This window comes from Heptranchias perlo, unplaced genomic scaffold (assembly GCF_035084215.1).
Source record: "Heptranchias perlo isolate sHepPer1 unplaced genomic scaffold, sHepPer1.hap1 HAP1_SCAFFOLD_181, whole genome shotgun sequence".
NCBI classification, from domain to species: Eukaryota; Metazoa; Chordata; class Chondrichthyes; order Hexanchiformes; family Hexanchidae; genus Heptranchias; species Heptranchias perlo.
The window spans coordinates 275,316-291,340 of NW_027139088.1; the positions used below are offsets into that span (position 1 = coordinate 275,316).

Here is a 16,025-nt window from a genome sequence, read left to right on the forward strand (position 1 = left end):
TACTTTCTATCCGGGCGGCTACATTTCCTCTTATACCAAACGGCTGAAGCCTCCTGTGAGCCACATTATCAAACACCTTCTGAAAACCCATATACACCGCCTGTGCTACATTCCATCAATCCGTACAGTCAATTCTTAAAAACCGGTGTTTAATTATGTGAAACACGACTTGTCTACAGATCATCCCCTATATCTCTAAATGTTCATTAATTCCACCTGGAATTACAGATTCAAGTAGTTTGCCCACTGCTGATGTACACTAATTGATCTCCAGTTACCCAGTTTATCTTCTCTCTTTCTTGAACAGATACATTACTTTGTCTCTTTCGAATCCATCAGCGCAGATTTTATATCCAAAGTCTCCTCCCTGACTTCATTTAACCACATTGGTTGTAGGTCCAGCGGCATCTCTACTTTGGTTATTCTTCTCAGATCCAAATCCTTCTCTAGTTATCTCTAACTCTGGTCCCACATCCTCCTCCAGTACACCTACATTCCCACCAACACCATCAGTGTTAGAATCTTCATTAAACTCCCCGCAAAATGTTATAACCAGGAAGATTTTGCTCTGATTCCCGTGTAAACCTAAACCATATGGTCTCATAGCTCCTGGACCATATCTCCTATGCTTCTGACTTTCCAAATGTGTTTGGAATGATTTGTACATTCACAGACATAAAACGTAATCCAAACTCCAATTTTTGGGGAATTTTATCCATTATTCGTTTTTCTTCCCCCCCTCAACATCCATAATTTATCTCCCAATACTGAAAAACCTCCTACCTTTTATCCTGCTAATAACTTTTCATTATTTCATAAATCTTCTGTTCCTGCTCCAACAGTTTTATTAATTCCACTCTCTAGTCTCAGGCCCGGATGTTTCCCACCCTCCAGTCATATCAGCTGATGACCGTCCCACTGCTCCATTCACCCAGTCTGTAAAACCATTGTTGGTTGGTTCAGACCGTGACCGTCCCTTCCCTTCTCCCTGAACTCACTCTAGTCCCCAAGACCGTGAACCCTTCCCTCCTGCTCCATTCACCCAGTCTGTGAAGCCATTGTTGGTCGGTTCAGACCGTGACCGTCCCTTCCCTTCTCCCTGAACTCACTCTATCCCCAAGACCGTGAACCCTTCCCTCCTGCTCCATTCACCCAGTCTGTAAAACCATTGTTGTTCGGTTCAGACCGTGACCGTCCCTTCCCTTCTCCCTGAACTCACTCGATCCCCAAGACCGTGGACCCTTCCCTCCTGCTCCATTCACCCAGTCTGTAAAACCATTGTTGGTCGGTTCAGACCGTGACCGTCCCGTCCCTTCTCCCTGAACTCACTCGATCCCCAAGACCGTGGACCCTTCCCTCCTGCTCCAGCCCTGCAGCCACACATTGACCTGACTCATATTTCCATCCTAAGCAGCCCAGTGTAAAACAATTTGGAGACCACCACCCGGAGGGCTTGTTTTTACAGTCTCGAGCCTAAATCTTAATATTCCCTCTATAATCGTATTCGTATTATTGTTTCCGACTATGGCTATTTGCCGATCCCCCTTCCTTTTCAGAGGTGGTCCCACGCGTTCCAGGATGTTGTTCACTCTAGCACCAGGGAGGCAACTTACTATTCGGTACCTACTCAGGGCAGCAGAAGTGACTCTCTATTCCCCTGACTATAGAATCTCCCACCACTATCACTCTCCTATTCCTGTGCCCCGCCTACCTCTCACCCCCACCCCACTCGGGGTGTCCCCCTGCTCCCCATCCTCTGAGTCACTGTCTCTATCCACCTTACAGTCCCCAACATCAGGTATCTATTGGACAATTCCAGTACTCAGGAGATCCCTCCACCTGTGACTGCAATGTCCCTCCAGATGGTCACTCACTTCCCTCTATCTACACAGTATCTGTGTTGTTACCTCTTCCTGTGTGAGCTGCAGGTTCTTGCTCCTGATCTGGATCCTTTGTCAGGAGAGAAATTATATTTTGATGAATTTTCTGAACCTACCTGTTTCCATTCTCATTCTTGTTGAAGATGTTGGATCTTCTCCCCTGTTTGGTCCTTCAGCCATGGTGGTGACAAACGTTCCCAGATTCTGATGCTCTGTAATAAATATATTACTGGGAGGATTAGACAGAAATATTAAAATGATGAGAACGTTCTCTTGTTAAACATGATATCCAGTCTCTTCTCCCCCATCAGTACAACAGCTGTTAGTTCTGGGATCGAGAATTTCTCGAGTGTTATGATCAACACCCCACATCAGGTGTGATACAGACAGCTGCTCAGTGAAATCCAGTGGGTCCCTCTGATCTCCACAACCCAGTTCCCGTCGGACAAGACTCTGGACTGGGAGTGCCCATTGGTAAGATTTACTCAAACAGTGCAGGCCAGAACCAGCGTTATTCCTGAGGTAGTGAATATTCTGGAGGGAAATATGGAGAGGGTGATCATTGATGAATTAAATGAACATTCACTCGGTTTTACACAGTTTGGGGGTATTGTATCATTTAATTTACAGATGTATTGAATATTTTTGATTTGTTGAGCTACGTTATTAAATTCAGAATATGAATATGATACCTATCCACAAATACAATATATAGCTGGGTGTGATTCCGCTGGTGTTTGTGGGCAGTGACATTGTCCATGTGTTCAGGGAGATGTCTCCTGGTTGGTGCTTCTATTAGAATATATTTACCACATCTCTTATGTGTCAGCAAATGACTGATGAGCACTGTAGGAGGTGAGGAGATTTATCACTGTTCTAATATTAACACTAATGCGCACTGTAGGAGGTGAGGAGATTTTCCACTGATCTAATATTAACACTAATGAGCATTGTCGGAGTTGAGGAGATTTACCACTGTTCTAATATTAACACTAATGAGCACTGTAGGATGTGAGGAGATTTACCACTGTTCTAATATTAACACTAATGAGCACTGTAGGAGGTGAGGAGATTTACCACTGTTCTAATATTATCACTAATGAGCACTGTAGGTGAGGAGATTTACCACTGTTCCAATATTAACACTAATGAGCACTGTAGGTGGTGAGGAGATTTCCCACTGTTCTAATATTAAAACGAATGAGCACTGTAGGAGGTGAGGAGATTTACCATTGTTCTAATATTAACACTTATGAGCACTGTAGGTGAGGAGATTTACCACTGTTCTAATATTATCAATAATGAGCACTGTAGGTGAGGAGATTTACCAATGTTCCAATATTAACACTAATGAGCACTGTAGGAGGTGAGGAGAGTTACCACTGTTCGAATATTAACACTAATGTGAAATGTTATGGTTCGTGTAACTTTAAACCCTTCGGTGATGCACAGAATTTATTTGTTGTATAGCTTTAAACATCTTACAATCTCAGAAAACGCCATCAATATATAATTGGTCGATATGGCTGCTGTTTTACTCTGAAGATTCTCCACTTGTGTACGACCCCACACACGCGTTTCCCATCAAACTATCAGTCAGTGTCCTTTCCTTTCCCCACTGTGGAAATGTAAAAGTGATTAAGTCTCAGATCAGTAATTTCTCCAAACTCTCGAAGTTATTCGGCGGCATTACTTTATAACCAAGTTTGAGACTTTGTAAAATTCAGTTCCTGCTGTTTCTCTCACACTGGCACTAGTACAATAAATAAACAACGAAAACTTGCATCTCCATAGCGCCTTTAACATCAAAAAATATCCCAAGGCGTTTCACAGAACCCGAATCAGAGAAAAGATGGATGCTGAATAAAGAAGGGGTGGTCAAAAGGTTGATTCAAGAAGTGGATATTAGAAGGGTCTTAAAGGAGCAGAGGGAGGTGGAGAGGTTTGGGGAGAGAATTGCAGAACATCGAGCCGGGATAACTGAAGGCTTTACTATGTGTGGAGGTGGAAGATGTTGGTATGGTTCTTAATGAATACTTTGCATCTGTCTTCATAAAAGAGGGGGACGATGCAGAGATTGTAGTTAAGGGGGAGGAGTGTGAAATATTGGATGGGATCAACATAGTGCGAGGAAGTATTAATGGGATTAGCATCTTTGAATGTAGATAAATCACCAGGGCCAGATAAAATGTTTCCCAGGCTGTTAAGAGAAGCAAGGGAGGAAATAGCGGAGGCTCTGACCTTCATTTTCCAATCCTCACTGGATACAGGCGTGGTGCCGGTGGATTGGAGGACTGCTAATGTTGTACCGTTGTTTAAAAAGGGAGCGCACAACAGACTGAGTAATGACAGGCCAGTCAGTCTAACCTCGGTGGTGGGCAAATTATTGAAATCAATTCTGAGGGACACAATAAACTGTCACTTGGAAAAGCACGAAGTAATCAAGTACAGCCAGCATGGATTGAAGGGACGGTCATGTCTGACTAACTTGATTGAATTTTTTGAGGGGGTAACAAGGAGGGTTGTTAAGGGTGGTGCATTTGATGTAGTCTACATGGATTTTCGCAAAGGCTTTTGACAAGGTCCCACAAGGCAGACTGGTCAAAAAAGTAAAAGCCCATTGGATCCAAGGGAAAGTGGCAAGTTGGGTCCAAAATTGTCTGTGGCAGGAATAAAGGGTCATGGTGGACAGGTGTTTTTGAGACTGGAAGGCTGATTCCAGTGGGGTTCCACAGGGCTCAGTACTAAGCACCTTGCCTTTTGTGATATATATTAATCATTTAGACTTAAATATAGGGAGCATGATAGTTTGCAGATGATATATAAATTGGCCGTGTGGTTGATAGTGAGGAGGAAAACTAGACTGCAGGAAGATATCAATGGACTGGTCAGGTTGGCAGAAAAGTGGCAAATGGAATTCAACCCAGAGAAATGTGAGGTAATGCATTTGGGGAGGGAAAACAAGGCAAGGAAGTACACAATAAATGGGAGGATACTGAGCTATAGAGGAACAAAGTGACCTTGGAATGCATGTCCACAGTTCCCTGAAGGTAGCAGGACAGGTGGATAAGGTGGTTAAGAAGGCATACGGGATACTTTCCTTTATTAGCCGAGGCATAGAATGTAAGAGCAGGGAGGTTATGCTGGAACTGAATAAAACACTGGTTAGGCCATATCTTGAGTACTGGTACAGTTCTGGTCGCCACATTACAGGAAGGATGTAGTTGCACTGGAGAGGGGACAGAGGAGATTTATGAAGATGTTGCCAGGACTGGAGAATTTTAGCTATGTGGTAAGAGTGGATAGGCTGGGGTTGTTCTCTTTGGAACAGAGGAGGCTGAGGGGTGAATTAATTGAGGTGTATAAAGTTATGAGGGGCCTAGATAGAGTGGATAGGAAGGACCTATTTCCCTGAGCAGAGAGATCAATAACCAGGGGGCATAGATTTAAAGTAATTGGTAGAAGGATTAGAGGGGAGCTGAGGAGAATTTTTTCACCCAGAGGGTGGTGGGGGTCTGGAACTCACTGCCTGAAAGCGTGGTAGAGGCAGAAACCCTCATCGCATTTAAGAACTACCTGGATGTGTACCTGAAGTGCCGTAACCTAAAAGGCTACGGACCAAGTGCTGGAAAGTGGGGTTAGGCTGCATGTCTCATTTTGGGCCAGCGCGGACACAATGGGTCGAATGGCCTCCTTCTGTGCCGTAAATTTTCTATGATTCTAAGATTCTAAAGCAGAACTGCCATAGATGGGGTGAGGAGGGAGTGAAATATAGAAGAGGCCAGAGTCGGAGGAAAGAGAGATCTTGGTGGTAGGGGCTTGTAGGGCTGGAGTCGGTTAGAGATAGGGAGAGATGGGACCATGGAGGGATTTAAACACAAGGACGAGAGTTTTAATTTGGAGATGCTGGGGGACCAAGAGCTAATGTAGGTTCAGAAGTGATCGGTGAGCAGGGTTTTGGATTCACTTAACTTTACAGTGGGGGAACGGAGCAAAGCCGGCCCGGAAAGTATTGGAAAAATCGAGTCGACAGGTGATAAAAGCACGGAGGAGGGTTTCAGCAGCAGATGGGCTGAAGCAGGGATGGAGATGGACGATGTTACAGAGGTGGAATCAGGCGGTCCTTGTGATGGAGAGAATATCAGATCAGAAGCTCAGCTTGATGTCAAATCGAACGCTGAGGTTGTGAACAGTCGGGTTCAATCGGAGACATTGGCTGGGACGGGAATGGAATGACTGGCGAGGGAACAGTATTCATGGCAGGGGCTGAAGACGGTGTCTTTCGTCTTCCAAATGTTTACTTGGAGAAATATTTTTTTAATTCGTTCATGAGAATGTGGGCGTCGCTGGCGAGGCCAGCATTTATTGCCCATCCCTAATTGCCCTTGAGAAGGTGGTGGTGAGCCGACTTTTTGAACCACTGCAGTCCGTCTGGTGACGGTTCTCCCACAGTGCTGTTAGGAAGGGAGTTCCAGGATTTGGACCCAGCGACGATGAAGGAACGGCGATATATTTCCAAGTCGGGATGGAGTGTGACTTGGAGGGGAACCTGCAGGTGGTGCTGTTCCCATGTGCCTCCTGCCCTTGTCATTCTAGGTTGTAGAAGTCGCTGGTTTGGAGGTGCTGTCGAAGAAGCCTTGGCGAGTTGCTCAGGTGAGTCACTCGCCACAGAATACCCAGCCTCTGACCTGCTCTTGTAGCCACAGTATTTATGTGGCTGGTCCAGTTAAGTTTCTGGTCAATGGTGACCCCCAGGATGTTGATGGTGGGGGATTCGGCGATGGTAATGCTGTTGAATGTCAAGGGCAGGTGGTTAGACTCTCTCTTGTTGGAGATGGTCATTGCCTGGCAGTCTGGCGTGAATGTTACTTGCTGGTTGTAGCTGGTCAAAGACTGGATGTCGGGCAAACAGCGTGACAAAGCAGAGGCAGTGGAGGGGTGGAGAGGTAGAACAGAGTATTGTCAGTGCACGTGAAAGCTGACCCCTTGTCTTCGGATAATGTGTCCAAGGGGCAGCATTTGGAGTAGAAAGAGGAGGGGGCGAGGTTAGATCTCGAGGGGGCGGGAAGAGACACCTTTGATGAAGATTCTCTGGCTACGACTGGACAGGTAAAAGTGGAACCAAATGAGGGCAGTCCCACTGAGCTGGACAATGGAGTCGAGGCGTTGGAGGAGGAGATTGTGATCGACCGTGTCAAAGGCTGCAGAGGTGGAGAAGAATGAGGAGGGATAGATTACCACAGTCACAGACACAGTAGGTGTTATTTGTGACTTTGATTATTGCCACTTCAGTGCTGTGACAGGAGGGGAAACCTGATTGGAGAGATTCACACATGGAGTTGTCAGAAAGATGGGCAGAAATTTGGGAGGTGACAAAATATTGAAAGGAAAGAGAGGCTGGAGATGGAGAAACACGTGTCTGAACTATTCACCCACTCAAACCCTCTCCTCTGTAATGCAAGGGTCTCATTTGTAGTTTCATCTTCTCGAAGAAGATAAAATCATTTCACATTTACAGAACATTCCAAGCTCTGGCTGGAATCTCCCAGTTCCATCAGAGGAGTTCTCTAGTACCATGATACAGAATTAGTGCAAAGCTCCCGATGTTGTCTTTTCACAAAACTGGTTCAGAAAAAGCAGACTCATCACTTCCCCTTTTCAAACAGAATGACACAGGTTGGACAGCACAGAAATAGGCCATTCGGCCCAACTGCTCCACACGAGCATTTCCCCGACATCGACATCGAACCCCATCAGAATATCCTTCGATTCATTTCTCCCTCATGTGTTTATCAAACTTCACCTTAAATTCAGCGGGCCGCCGGAGAGGGGCCGGGTCAGCGGGGCATCGGAGAAGGGCTCCATCACCCTCACCCTCTGCACTGACCCGCTCCATCACCCTCACCCTCTGCACTGACTCGCTTCTTCACCCTCACCCTCTGCACTGACCCGCTCCATCACCCTCACCCTCTCCACTGACCCGCGCCATCACCCTCACCCTCTGCACTGACCCGCTCCATTACCCTCACACTCTGCACTGACCCGCTCCATCACCCTCACCCTCTGCACTGACCCGCTCCATTACCCTCACACTCTGCACTGACCCGCTCCATTACCCTCACACTCTGCACTGACCCGCTCCATCACCCTCACACTCTGCACTGACCCGCTCCATCACCCTCACCCTCTGCACTGACCCGCTCCATCACCCTCACTCTCTGTACTGACCCGCTCCATCACCCTCACTCTCAGTCGTGACCCGCACCATCACCCTCACTCTCAGGACTGACCCGCTAAATCACCCTCACTCTCAGTACTGACCCGCTCCATCACCCTCACACACAGTACTGACCCGCTCCATCATCCTCACTCTAAGTACTGACCCGCTGCAACACCCTCACTCTCAGTACTGACCCGCTCCATCATCCTCACTCTCAGTGCTGACCCGCTCCATCACCCTCAATCTCTGTACTGACCCGCTCCATCAAACTCACTCTAAGGACTGACCCGCTCCATCACCCTCACTCTCAGTACTGACCCGCTCCATCACCCTCTCTCTCAGTGTTGACCCGCTCCTTCACCCTCACTCTCAGTACTGACCCGCGACATCACCCTCACTCTCAGTACTGACCCGCTCCATCACCCTCACTCTCAGTACTGACCCGGTCCATCACACTGACTCTCAGTTCTGACCCGCTCCATCACCCTCACTCTCAGATCTGACCCGCTCCATCAACCTCACCCTCTGTACTGACCCGCTCCATCACCCTCACTCTCAGTACTGACCCGCACCATCACACACACTCTCAGCAATCACCCGCTCCTTCACCCTCACTCTCAGTGCGGACCCGCTCCGTCAACCTCACTCTCAGTACTGACCCGCTCCATGAACCTCACTCTCAGTACTGACCCGATCCATCACCCTCACTCTCTGTACTGACCCGCTCCATCACCCTCACTCTCAGTACTGACCCGCACCATCACTCTGACTCTCAGTGCTGACCCGCTACATCACCCTTACTCTCAGTACTGACCGGCTCCATCACCCTCACACTCAGTACTGACCCTCACCATCACCCTCACTCTCAGTACTGACACGCTCCATCACCCTCACTCTCAGTACTGACCCGCTCCATCACCCTCACTCTCAGTGCTGACCCGCTCCATCACCCTCACTCTCAGTGCTGACCCGCTCCATCACCCTCACTCTCTGTACTGACCCGCTCCATCACCCTCACTCTCAGTCGTGACCCGCACCATCACCCTCACTCTCAGGACTGACCCGCTAAATCACCCTCACTCTCAGTACTGACCCGCTCCATCACCCTCACACACAGTACTGACCCGCTCCATCATCCTCACTCTAAGTACTGACCCGCTGCAACACCCTCACTCTCAGTACTGACCCGCTCCATCATCCTCACTCTCAGTACTGACCCGCTCCATCACCCTCAATCTCTGTACTGACCCGCTCCATCAACCTCACTCTAAGGACTGACCCGCTCCATCACCCTCACTCTCAGTAGTGACCCGCACCATCACCCTCACTCTCAGTACTGACCCGCTCCATCACCCTCTCTCTCAGTGTTGACCCGCTCCTTCACCCTCACTCTCAGTACTGACCCGCGACATCACCCTCACTCTCAGTACTGACCCGCTCCATCACCCTCACTCTCAGTACTGACCTGCTCCATCACACTGACTCTCAGTTCTGACCCGCTCCATCAACCTCACTCTCAGATCTGACCCGCTCCATCAACCTCACCCTCTGCACTGACCCGCTCCATCACCCTCACTCTCAGTAGCCCCCTCACCATCACACACACTCTCAGCAATCACCCGCTCCTTCACCCTCACTCTCAGTGCGGACCCGCTCCGTCAACCTCACTCTCAGTACTGACCCGCTCCATGAACCTCACTCTCAGTACTGACCCGATCCATCACCCTCACTCTCTGTACTGACCCGCTCCATCACCCTCACTCTCAGTACTGACCCTCACCATCACCCTCACTCTCAGTACTGACACGCTCCATCACCCTCACTCTCAGTACTGACCCGCTCCATCACCCTCACTCTCAGTGCTGACCAGCTCCACCACCCTCACTCTCAGTACTGACCCGCTCCATCACCCTCACTCTCAGTAATGACCTGCTCCAGCAAACTCACTCTCAGTACTGACCCGCTCCATCACCCTCACTCTCAGTGCTGACCCGCTCCATCACCCTCACTCTCTGTACTGACCCGCTCCATCACCCTCACTCTCAGTCGTGACCCGCACCATCACCCTCACTCTCAGGACTGACCCGCTAAATCACCCTCACTCTCAGTACTGACCCGCTCTATCACCCTCACACACAGGACTGACCCGCTCCATCATCCTCACTCTAAGTACTGACCCGCTGCAACACCCTCACTCTCAGTACTGACCCGCTCCATCATCCTCACTCTCAGTACTGACCCGCTCCATCACCCTCAATCTCTGTACTGACCCGCTCCATCAACCTCAATCTAAGTACTGACCCGCTCCATCACTCTCACTCTCAGTAGTGACCCGCAACATCAACCTCACTCTCAGAACTGATCCGCTCCATCACCCTCACTCTCAGTACTGACCCGCTCCATCACCCTCACTCTCAGTACTGACCCGCACCATCACCCTCACTATCAGAACTGACCCGCTCCATCACCCTCACTCTCAGAACTGACCCGCTCTATCAACCTCACTCTCAGAACTGACCCGCTCCATCACCCTCACTCTCAGTACTCACACGCTCCATCACCCTAACTCTCAGTACTGACCCGCTCCATCACCCTCTCTCTCAGTGTTGACCCACTCCTTCACCCTCACTCTCAGTACTGACCCGCGACATCACCCTCACTCTCAGTACTGACCCGCTCCATCATCCTCACTCTCAGTCCTGACCCGCTCCATCACCCTTACTCTCAGTTCTGACCCGCACCATCACCCTCACTCTCAGATCTGACCGGCTCCATCAACCTCACCCTCTGTACTGACCCGCTCCATCACCCTCACTCTCAGTACTGACCCGCACCATCACATACACTCTCAGCAATCACCCGCTCCTTCACCCTCACTCTCAGTGCGGACCCGCTCCGTCAACCTCACTCTCAGTACTGACCCGCTCCATCAACCTCACTCTCAGTACTGACCCGCTCCATCAACCTCACTCTCAGTACTGACCCGCTCCATCACCCTTACTCTCAGTACTGACCGGCTCCATCACCCTCACACTCAGTACTGACCCGCTCCATCACCCTCACACTCAGTACTGACCCGCTCCATCACCCTCACTCTCAGTACTGACCCGCTCCATCACCGTCACTCTCAGTGCTGACCAGCTCCACCACCCTCACTCTCAGGACTGACCCGCTCCATCACCCTCACACTCAGTACTGACCCTCACCATCACCCTCACTCTCAGTACTGACACGCTTCATCACCCTCACTCTCAGTACTGACCCGCTCCATCAACCACACTCTCAGTGCTGACCTGCTCCACCACCCTCACTCTCAGTACTGACCCGCTCCATCACCCTCACTCTCAGTACTGTCCCGCTCCATCACCCACACTCTCTGAACTGACCCGCTCCATCACCCTCACTCTCAGTACTGAACCGCTCCATCACCCTCACTCTCAGAACTGAGCGGCACCATGAACCTCACTATCAGTACTGACCCGCTCCATCACCCTCACTCTCAGTGCTGACCAGCTCCATCACCCTCACTCTCAGTACTGACCCGCTCCATCACCCTCACTCTCAGAACTGACCCGCTCCATCAATCTCACTCTCATTACTGACCCGCTCCATCAACCTCAGTACTGACCCGCTCCATCACCCTCACTCTCTGTACTGACCCGCTCCATCACCCTCACTCTCAGTGGTGACCCGCACCAACACCCTCACTCTCAGACCTGACCCGCTTCATCACCCTCACTCTCAGTACTGACCGGCTCCATCACCCTCACTCTCAGTAGTGACCCTCACCATCACCCTCACTCTCAGTACTGACACGCTGCATCACCCTCACTCTCAGCACTGACCCGCTCCATCACCCTCACTCTCAGAACTGACCCGCTCCATCACCGGCGCTATCAGTACTGACCCGCTCCAACAACCTCACTCTCAGTACTGACCCACTCCATCACCCTCACTCTCAGTACTGACCCGCTCCATCACCCTCTCTCTCAGTATTGACCCGCTCCAGCACCCTCACTCTCAGTACTGACCCGCGACATCACCCTCACTCTCAGTACTGACCCGCTCCATCACCCTCACTCTCAGATCTGACCCGCTCCATCACCCTCACCCTCTGTACTGACCCGCTCCATCACCCTCACTCTCAGTACTGACCCACACCATCACACACACACTCAGCAATCACCCGCTCCTTCACCCTCACTCTCAGTGCGGACCCGCTCCATCAACCTCACTCTCAGTACTGACCCGCTCCATCAACCTCACTCTCAGTACTGACACGCTCCATCACCCTCACTCTCTGTACTGAACGCTCCATCACCCTCACTCTCAGTACTGACCCGCACCATCACTCTGACTCTCAGTGCTGACCCGCTCCATCACCCTCACTCTCAGTACTGACCAGAACCATCACCCTCACACTCAGTTCTGTCCCTCACCATCACCCTCACTCTCAGTACTGACACGCTCCATCACCCTCACTCTCAGTACTGACCCGCTCCATCACCATCACTCTCAGTACTGACCCGCTCCATCAACCACACTCTCAGTGCTGACCATCTCCACCACCCTCAATCTCAGTACTGACCCGCTCCATCACCCTCATTCTCAGCACTGGCCTGCTCCATCACCCCCACTCTCAGTACTGACCCGCTCCATCACCCACACTCTCAGTACTATCCGGCTCCATCACCCTCACTCTCAGTACTGTCCCTCATCATCACCCGCACTCTCAGTACTGACCGGCTCCATAACCCTCACTCTCAGTACTGACCCTCACCATCACGCTCACTCTCAGTACTGACCCGCTTCATCACCCTCACTCTCAGTACTAACCCGCTCCAGCACCCTCACTCTCAGAACTGAACCCCTACAGCAACCTCACTCTCAGTACTGATCCGCTCCATCAACCTCTCTCTCAGTACTGACCCGCTCCATCACCCACACTCTCAGCACTGACCCGCTCCATCACCCTCACTCTCAGACCTGACCCGCTTCATCACCCTCACTCTCAGTACTGACCGGCTCCATCACCCTCACTCTCAGTAGTGACCCTCACCATCACCCTCACTCTCAGTACTGACACGCTGCATCACCCTCACTCTCAGCACTGACCCGCTCCATCACCCTCACTCTCAGAACTGACCCGCTCCATCACCCTCGCTCTCAGTACTGACCCGCTCCAACAACCTCACTCTCAGTACTGACCCACTCCATCACCCTCACTCTCAGTACTGACCCGCTCCATCACCCTCTCTCTCAGTATTGACCCGCTCCAGCACCCTCACTCTCAGTACTGACCCGCGACATCACCCTCACTCTCAGTACTGACCCGCTCCATCACCCTCACTCTCAGATCTGACCCGCTCCATCACCCTCACCCTCTGTACTGACCCGCTCCATCACCCTCACTCTCAGTACTGACCCACACCATCACACACACTCTCAGCAATCACCCGCTCCTTCACCCTCACTCTCAGTGCGGACCCGCTCCATCAACCTCACTCTCAGTACTGACCCGCTCCATCAACCTCACTCTCAGTACTGACACGCTCCATCACCCTCACTCTCTGTACTGAACGCTCCATCACCCTCACTCTCAGTACTGACCCGCTCCATCATCCTCAATCTCAGTACTGACCCGCTCCATCATCCTCACTCATCGTGCTGACCCGCTCCATCACCCTCACTCTCAGTGCTGACCCGCTCCATCACCCTCACCCTCTGTACTGACCCGCTCCATCAACCTCACTCTCAGCACTTACCCGCTCCATCACCCTCACTCTCAGCACTGATCCGCTCCATCACACTCACTCTCAGCACTGACCCGCTCCATCACCCTCACTCGAAGGACTGACCCGCTCCATCACCCTCACTCTCAGCACTGACCCGCTCCATCAACCTCACTCTCAGAACTGACCCGCTCCATCACACTGACTCTCAGCACTGACCCGCTCCATCACCCTCACTCTCACTGCTGACCCGCTCCATCACCCTCACTTTCAGTACTGATCGGCTCCATCACCCTCACTCTCACTACTGACCCTCTCCATCACCCTCACTCTCAGTACTGACACGCTTCATCACCCTCACTCTCAGTACTGACCCGCTCCATCACCCTCACTCTCAGTACTGAACCCCGACATCAACCTCACTCTCAGTACTGATCCGCTCCATCAACCTCTCTCTCAGTACTGACCCGCTCCATCACCCTCACTCTCAGTACTGACCCGCTTAATCACCCTCACTCTCAGTACTGACACGCTCCATCACCCTCACTCTCAGTACTGACCCGCTCCATCACACTCACTCTCAGTACTGACCCGCTCCATCACCTTCACTCTCAGCACTGACCCGCTCCATCAACCTCACTCTCAGCACTGACCAGCTCCACCACCCTCACTCTCAGTACTGACCCGCTCTGTCACCCTCACTCACAGTGCTGACCCGCTCCATCACCCTCAATCTCAGTACTGACCCGCACCATCACCCTCACTCATCGTGCTGACCCGCTCCATCAACCTCACTCTCAGTGCTGACCCGCTCCATCATCCTCACCCTCTGTACTGACCCGCTCCATCACCCTCACTCTCAGTACTGACCCGCTCCATCACCCTCACTCTCAGTGCTGACCCGCTCCATCAACCACATTCTCAGTGCTGACCAGCTCCACCACCCTCACTCTCAGTACTGACCCGCTCCATCACCCTCACTCTCAGTACTGACCTGCTCCATCACCCCCACTCTCAGTACTGACCCGCTCCATCACCCACACTCTCAGTACTAACCCGCTCCATCAACCTCACTCTCAGTACTGTCCCTCATCATCACCCGCACTCTCAGTGCTGACCGGCTCCATAACCCTCACTCTCAGTACTGACCCTCACCATCACGCTCACTCTCAGTACTGACCCGCTTCATCACCCTCACTCTATGTACTAACCCGCTCCAGCACCCTCACTCTCAGTACTGAACCCCTACAGCAACCTCACTCTCAGTACTGATCCGCTCCATCAACCTCTCTCTCAGTACTGACCCGCTCCATCACCCACACTCTCAGCACTGACCCGCTCCATCACCCTCACTCTCAGTACTAACCCGCTCCATCACCCTCACTCACAGTGCTGACCCGCTCCATCATCCTCAATCTCAGTACTGACCCGCTCCATCACCCTCACTCATCGTGCTGACCCGCTCCATCACCCTCACTCTCAGTGCTGACCCGCTCCATCACCCTCACCCTCTGTACTGACCCGCTCCATCAACCTCACTCTCAGTACTTACCCGCTCCATCACCCTCACTCTCAGCACTGACCCGCTCCATCACACTCACTCTCAGCACTGACCCGCTCCATCACCCTCACTCTCAGTACTGACCCGCTCCAACACCCTCACTCTCAGTACTGACCCGCTCCATCACCCTCAATCTATGTACTGACCCGCTCCATCACGCTCACTCTCAGCACTGACCCGCTCCATCAACCTCACTCTCAGAACTGACCCGCTCCATCACACTGACTCTCAGCACTGACCCGCTCTATCAACCTCACTCTCACTGCTGACCCGCTCCATCACCCACACTTTCAGTACTGATCGGCTCCATCACCCTCACTCTCAGTACTGACCCGCTTAATCACCCTCACTCTCAGTACTGACCCGCTCCATCACACTCACTCTCAGTACTGACCCGCTCTATCACCCTCACTCTCAGTACTGACCCGCTCCATCACCCTCACTCTCAGTACTGACCCGCTCCATCACCTTCACTCTCAGCACTGACCCGCTCCATCACCCTCACTCTCAGTACTGACCCGCTCCATCACCCTCACTCTCAGTACTAACCCGCTCCGTCACCCTCACTCACAGTGCTGACCCGCTCCATCACCCTCAATCTCAGTACTGACCCGCTCCACCACCCTCACTCA

At 51.5% G+C, this 16,025-nt stretch overlaps 1 protein-coding gene across 2 annotated transcripts in view; it reads right to left on the bottom strand.

Annotated features, from left to right (window-relative positions):
* LOC137309807 (NACHT, LRR and PYD domains-containing protein 3-like) overlaps positions 1-16,025 on the bottom strand; it is a 30,439-nt gene that overhangs the window by 12,191 nt on the left and 2,223 nt on the right. The window contains exons 2-3 of one of the 2 annotated variants that reach the window (XM_067977842.1): positions 3,366-3,498; positions 1,997-2,092 (exon numbers count right to left, since the gene is read on the bottom strand). In XM_067977842.1, coding sequence (XP_067833943.1) covers positions 1,997-2,060 — 64 coding nt within the window. In that variant the 5' untranslated portion in view covers positions 2,061-2,092; positions 3,366-3,498. The remainder of the gene's footprint in view (positions 1-1,996; positions 2,093-3,365; positions 3,499-16,025) is intronic. The other variant, XM_067977841.1, reaches the window with a different exon arrangement.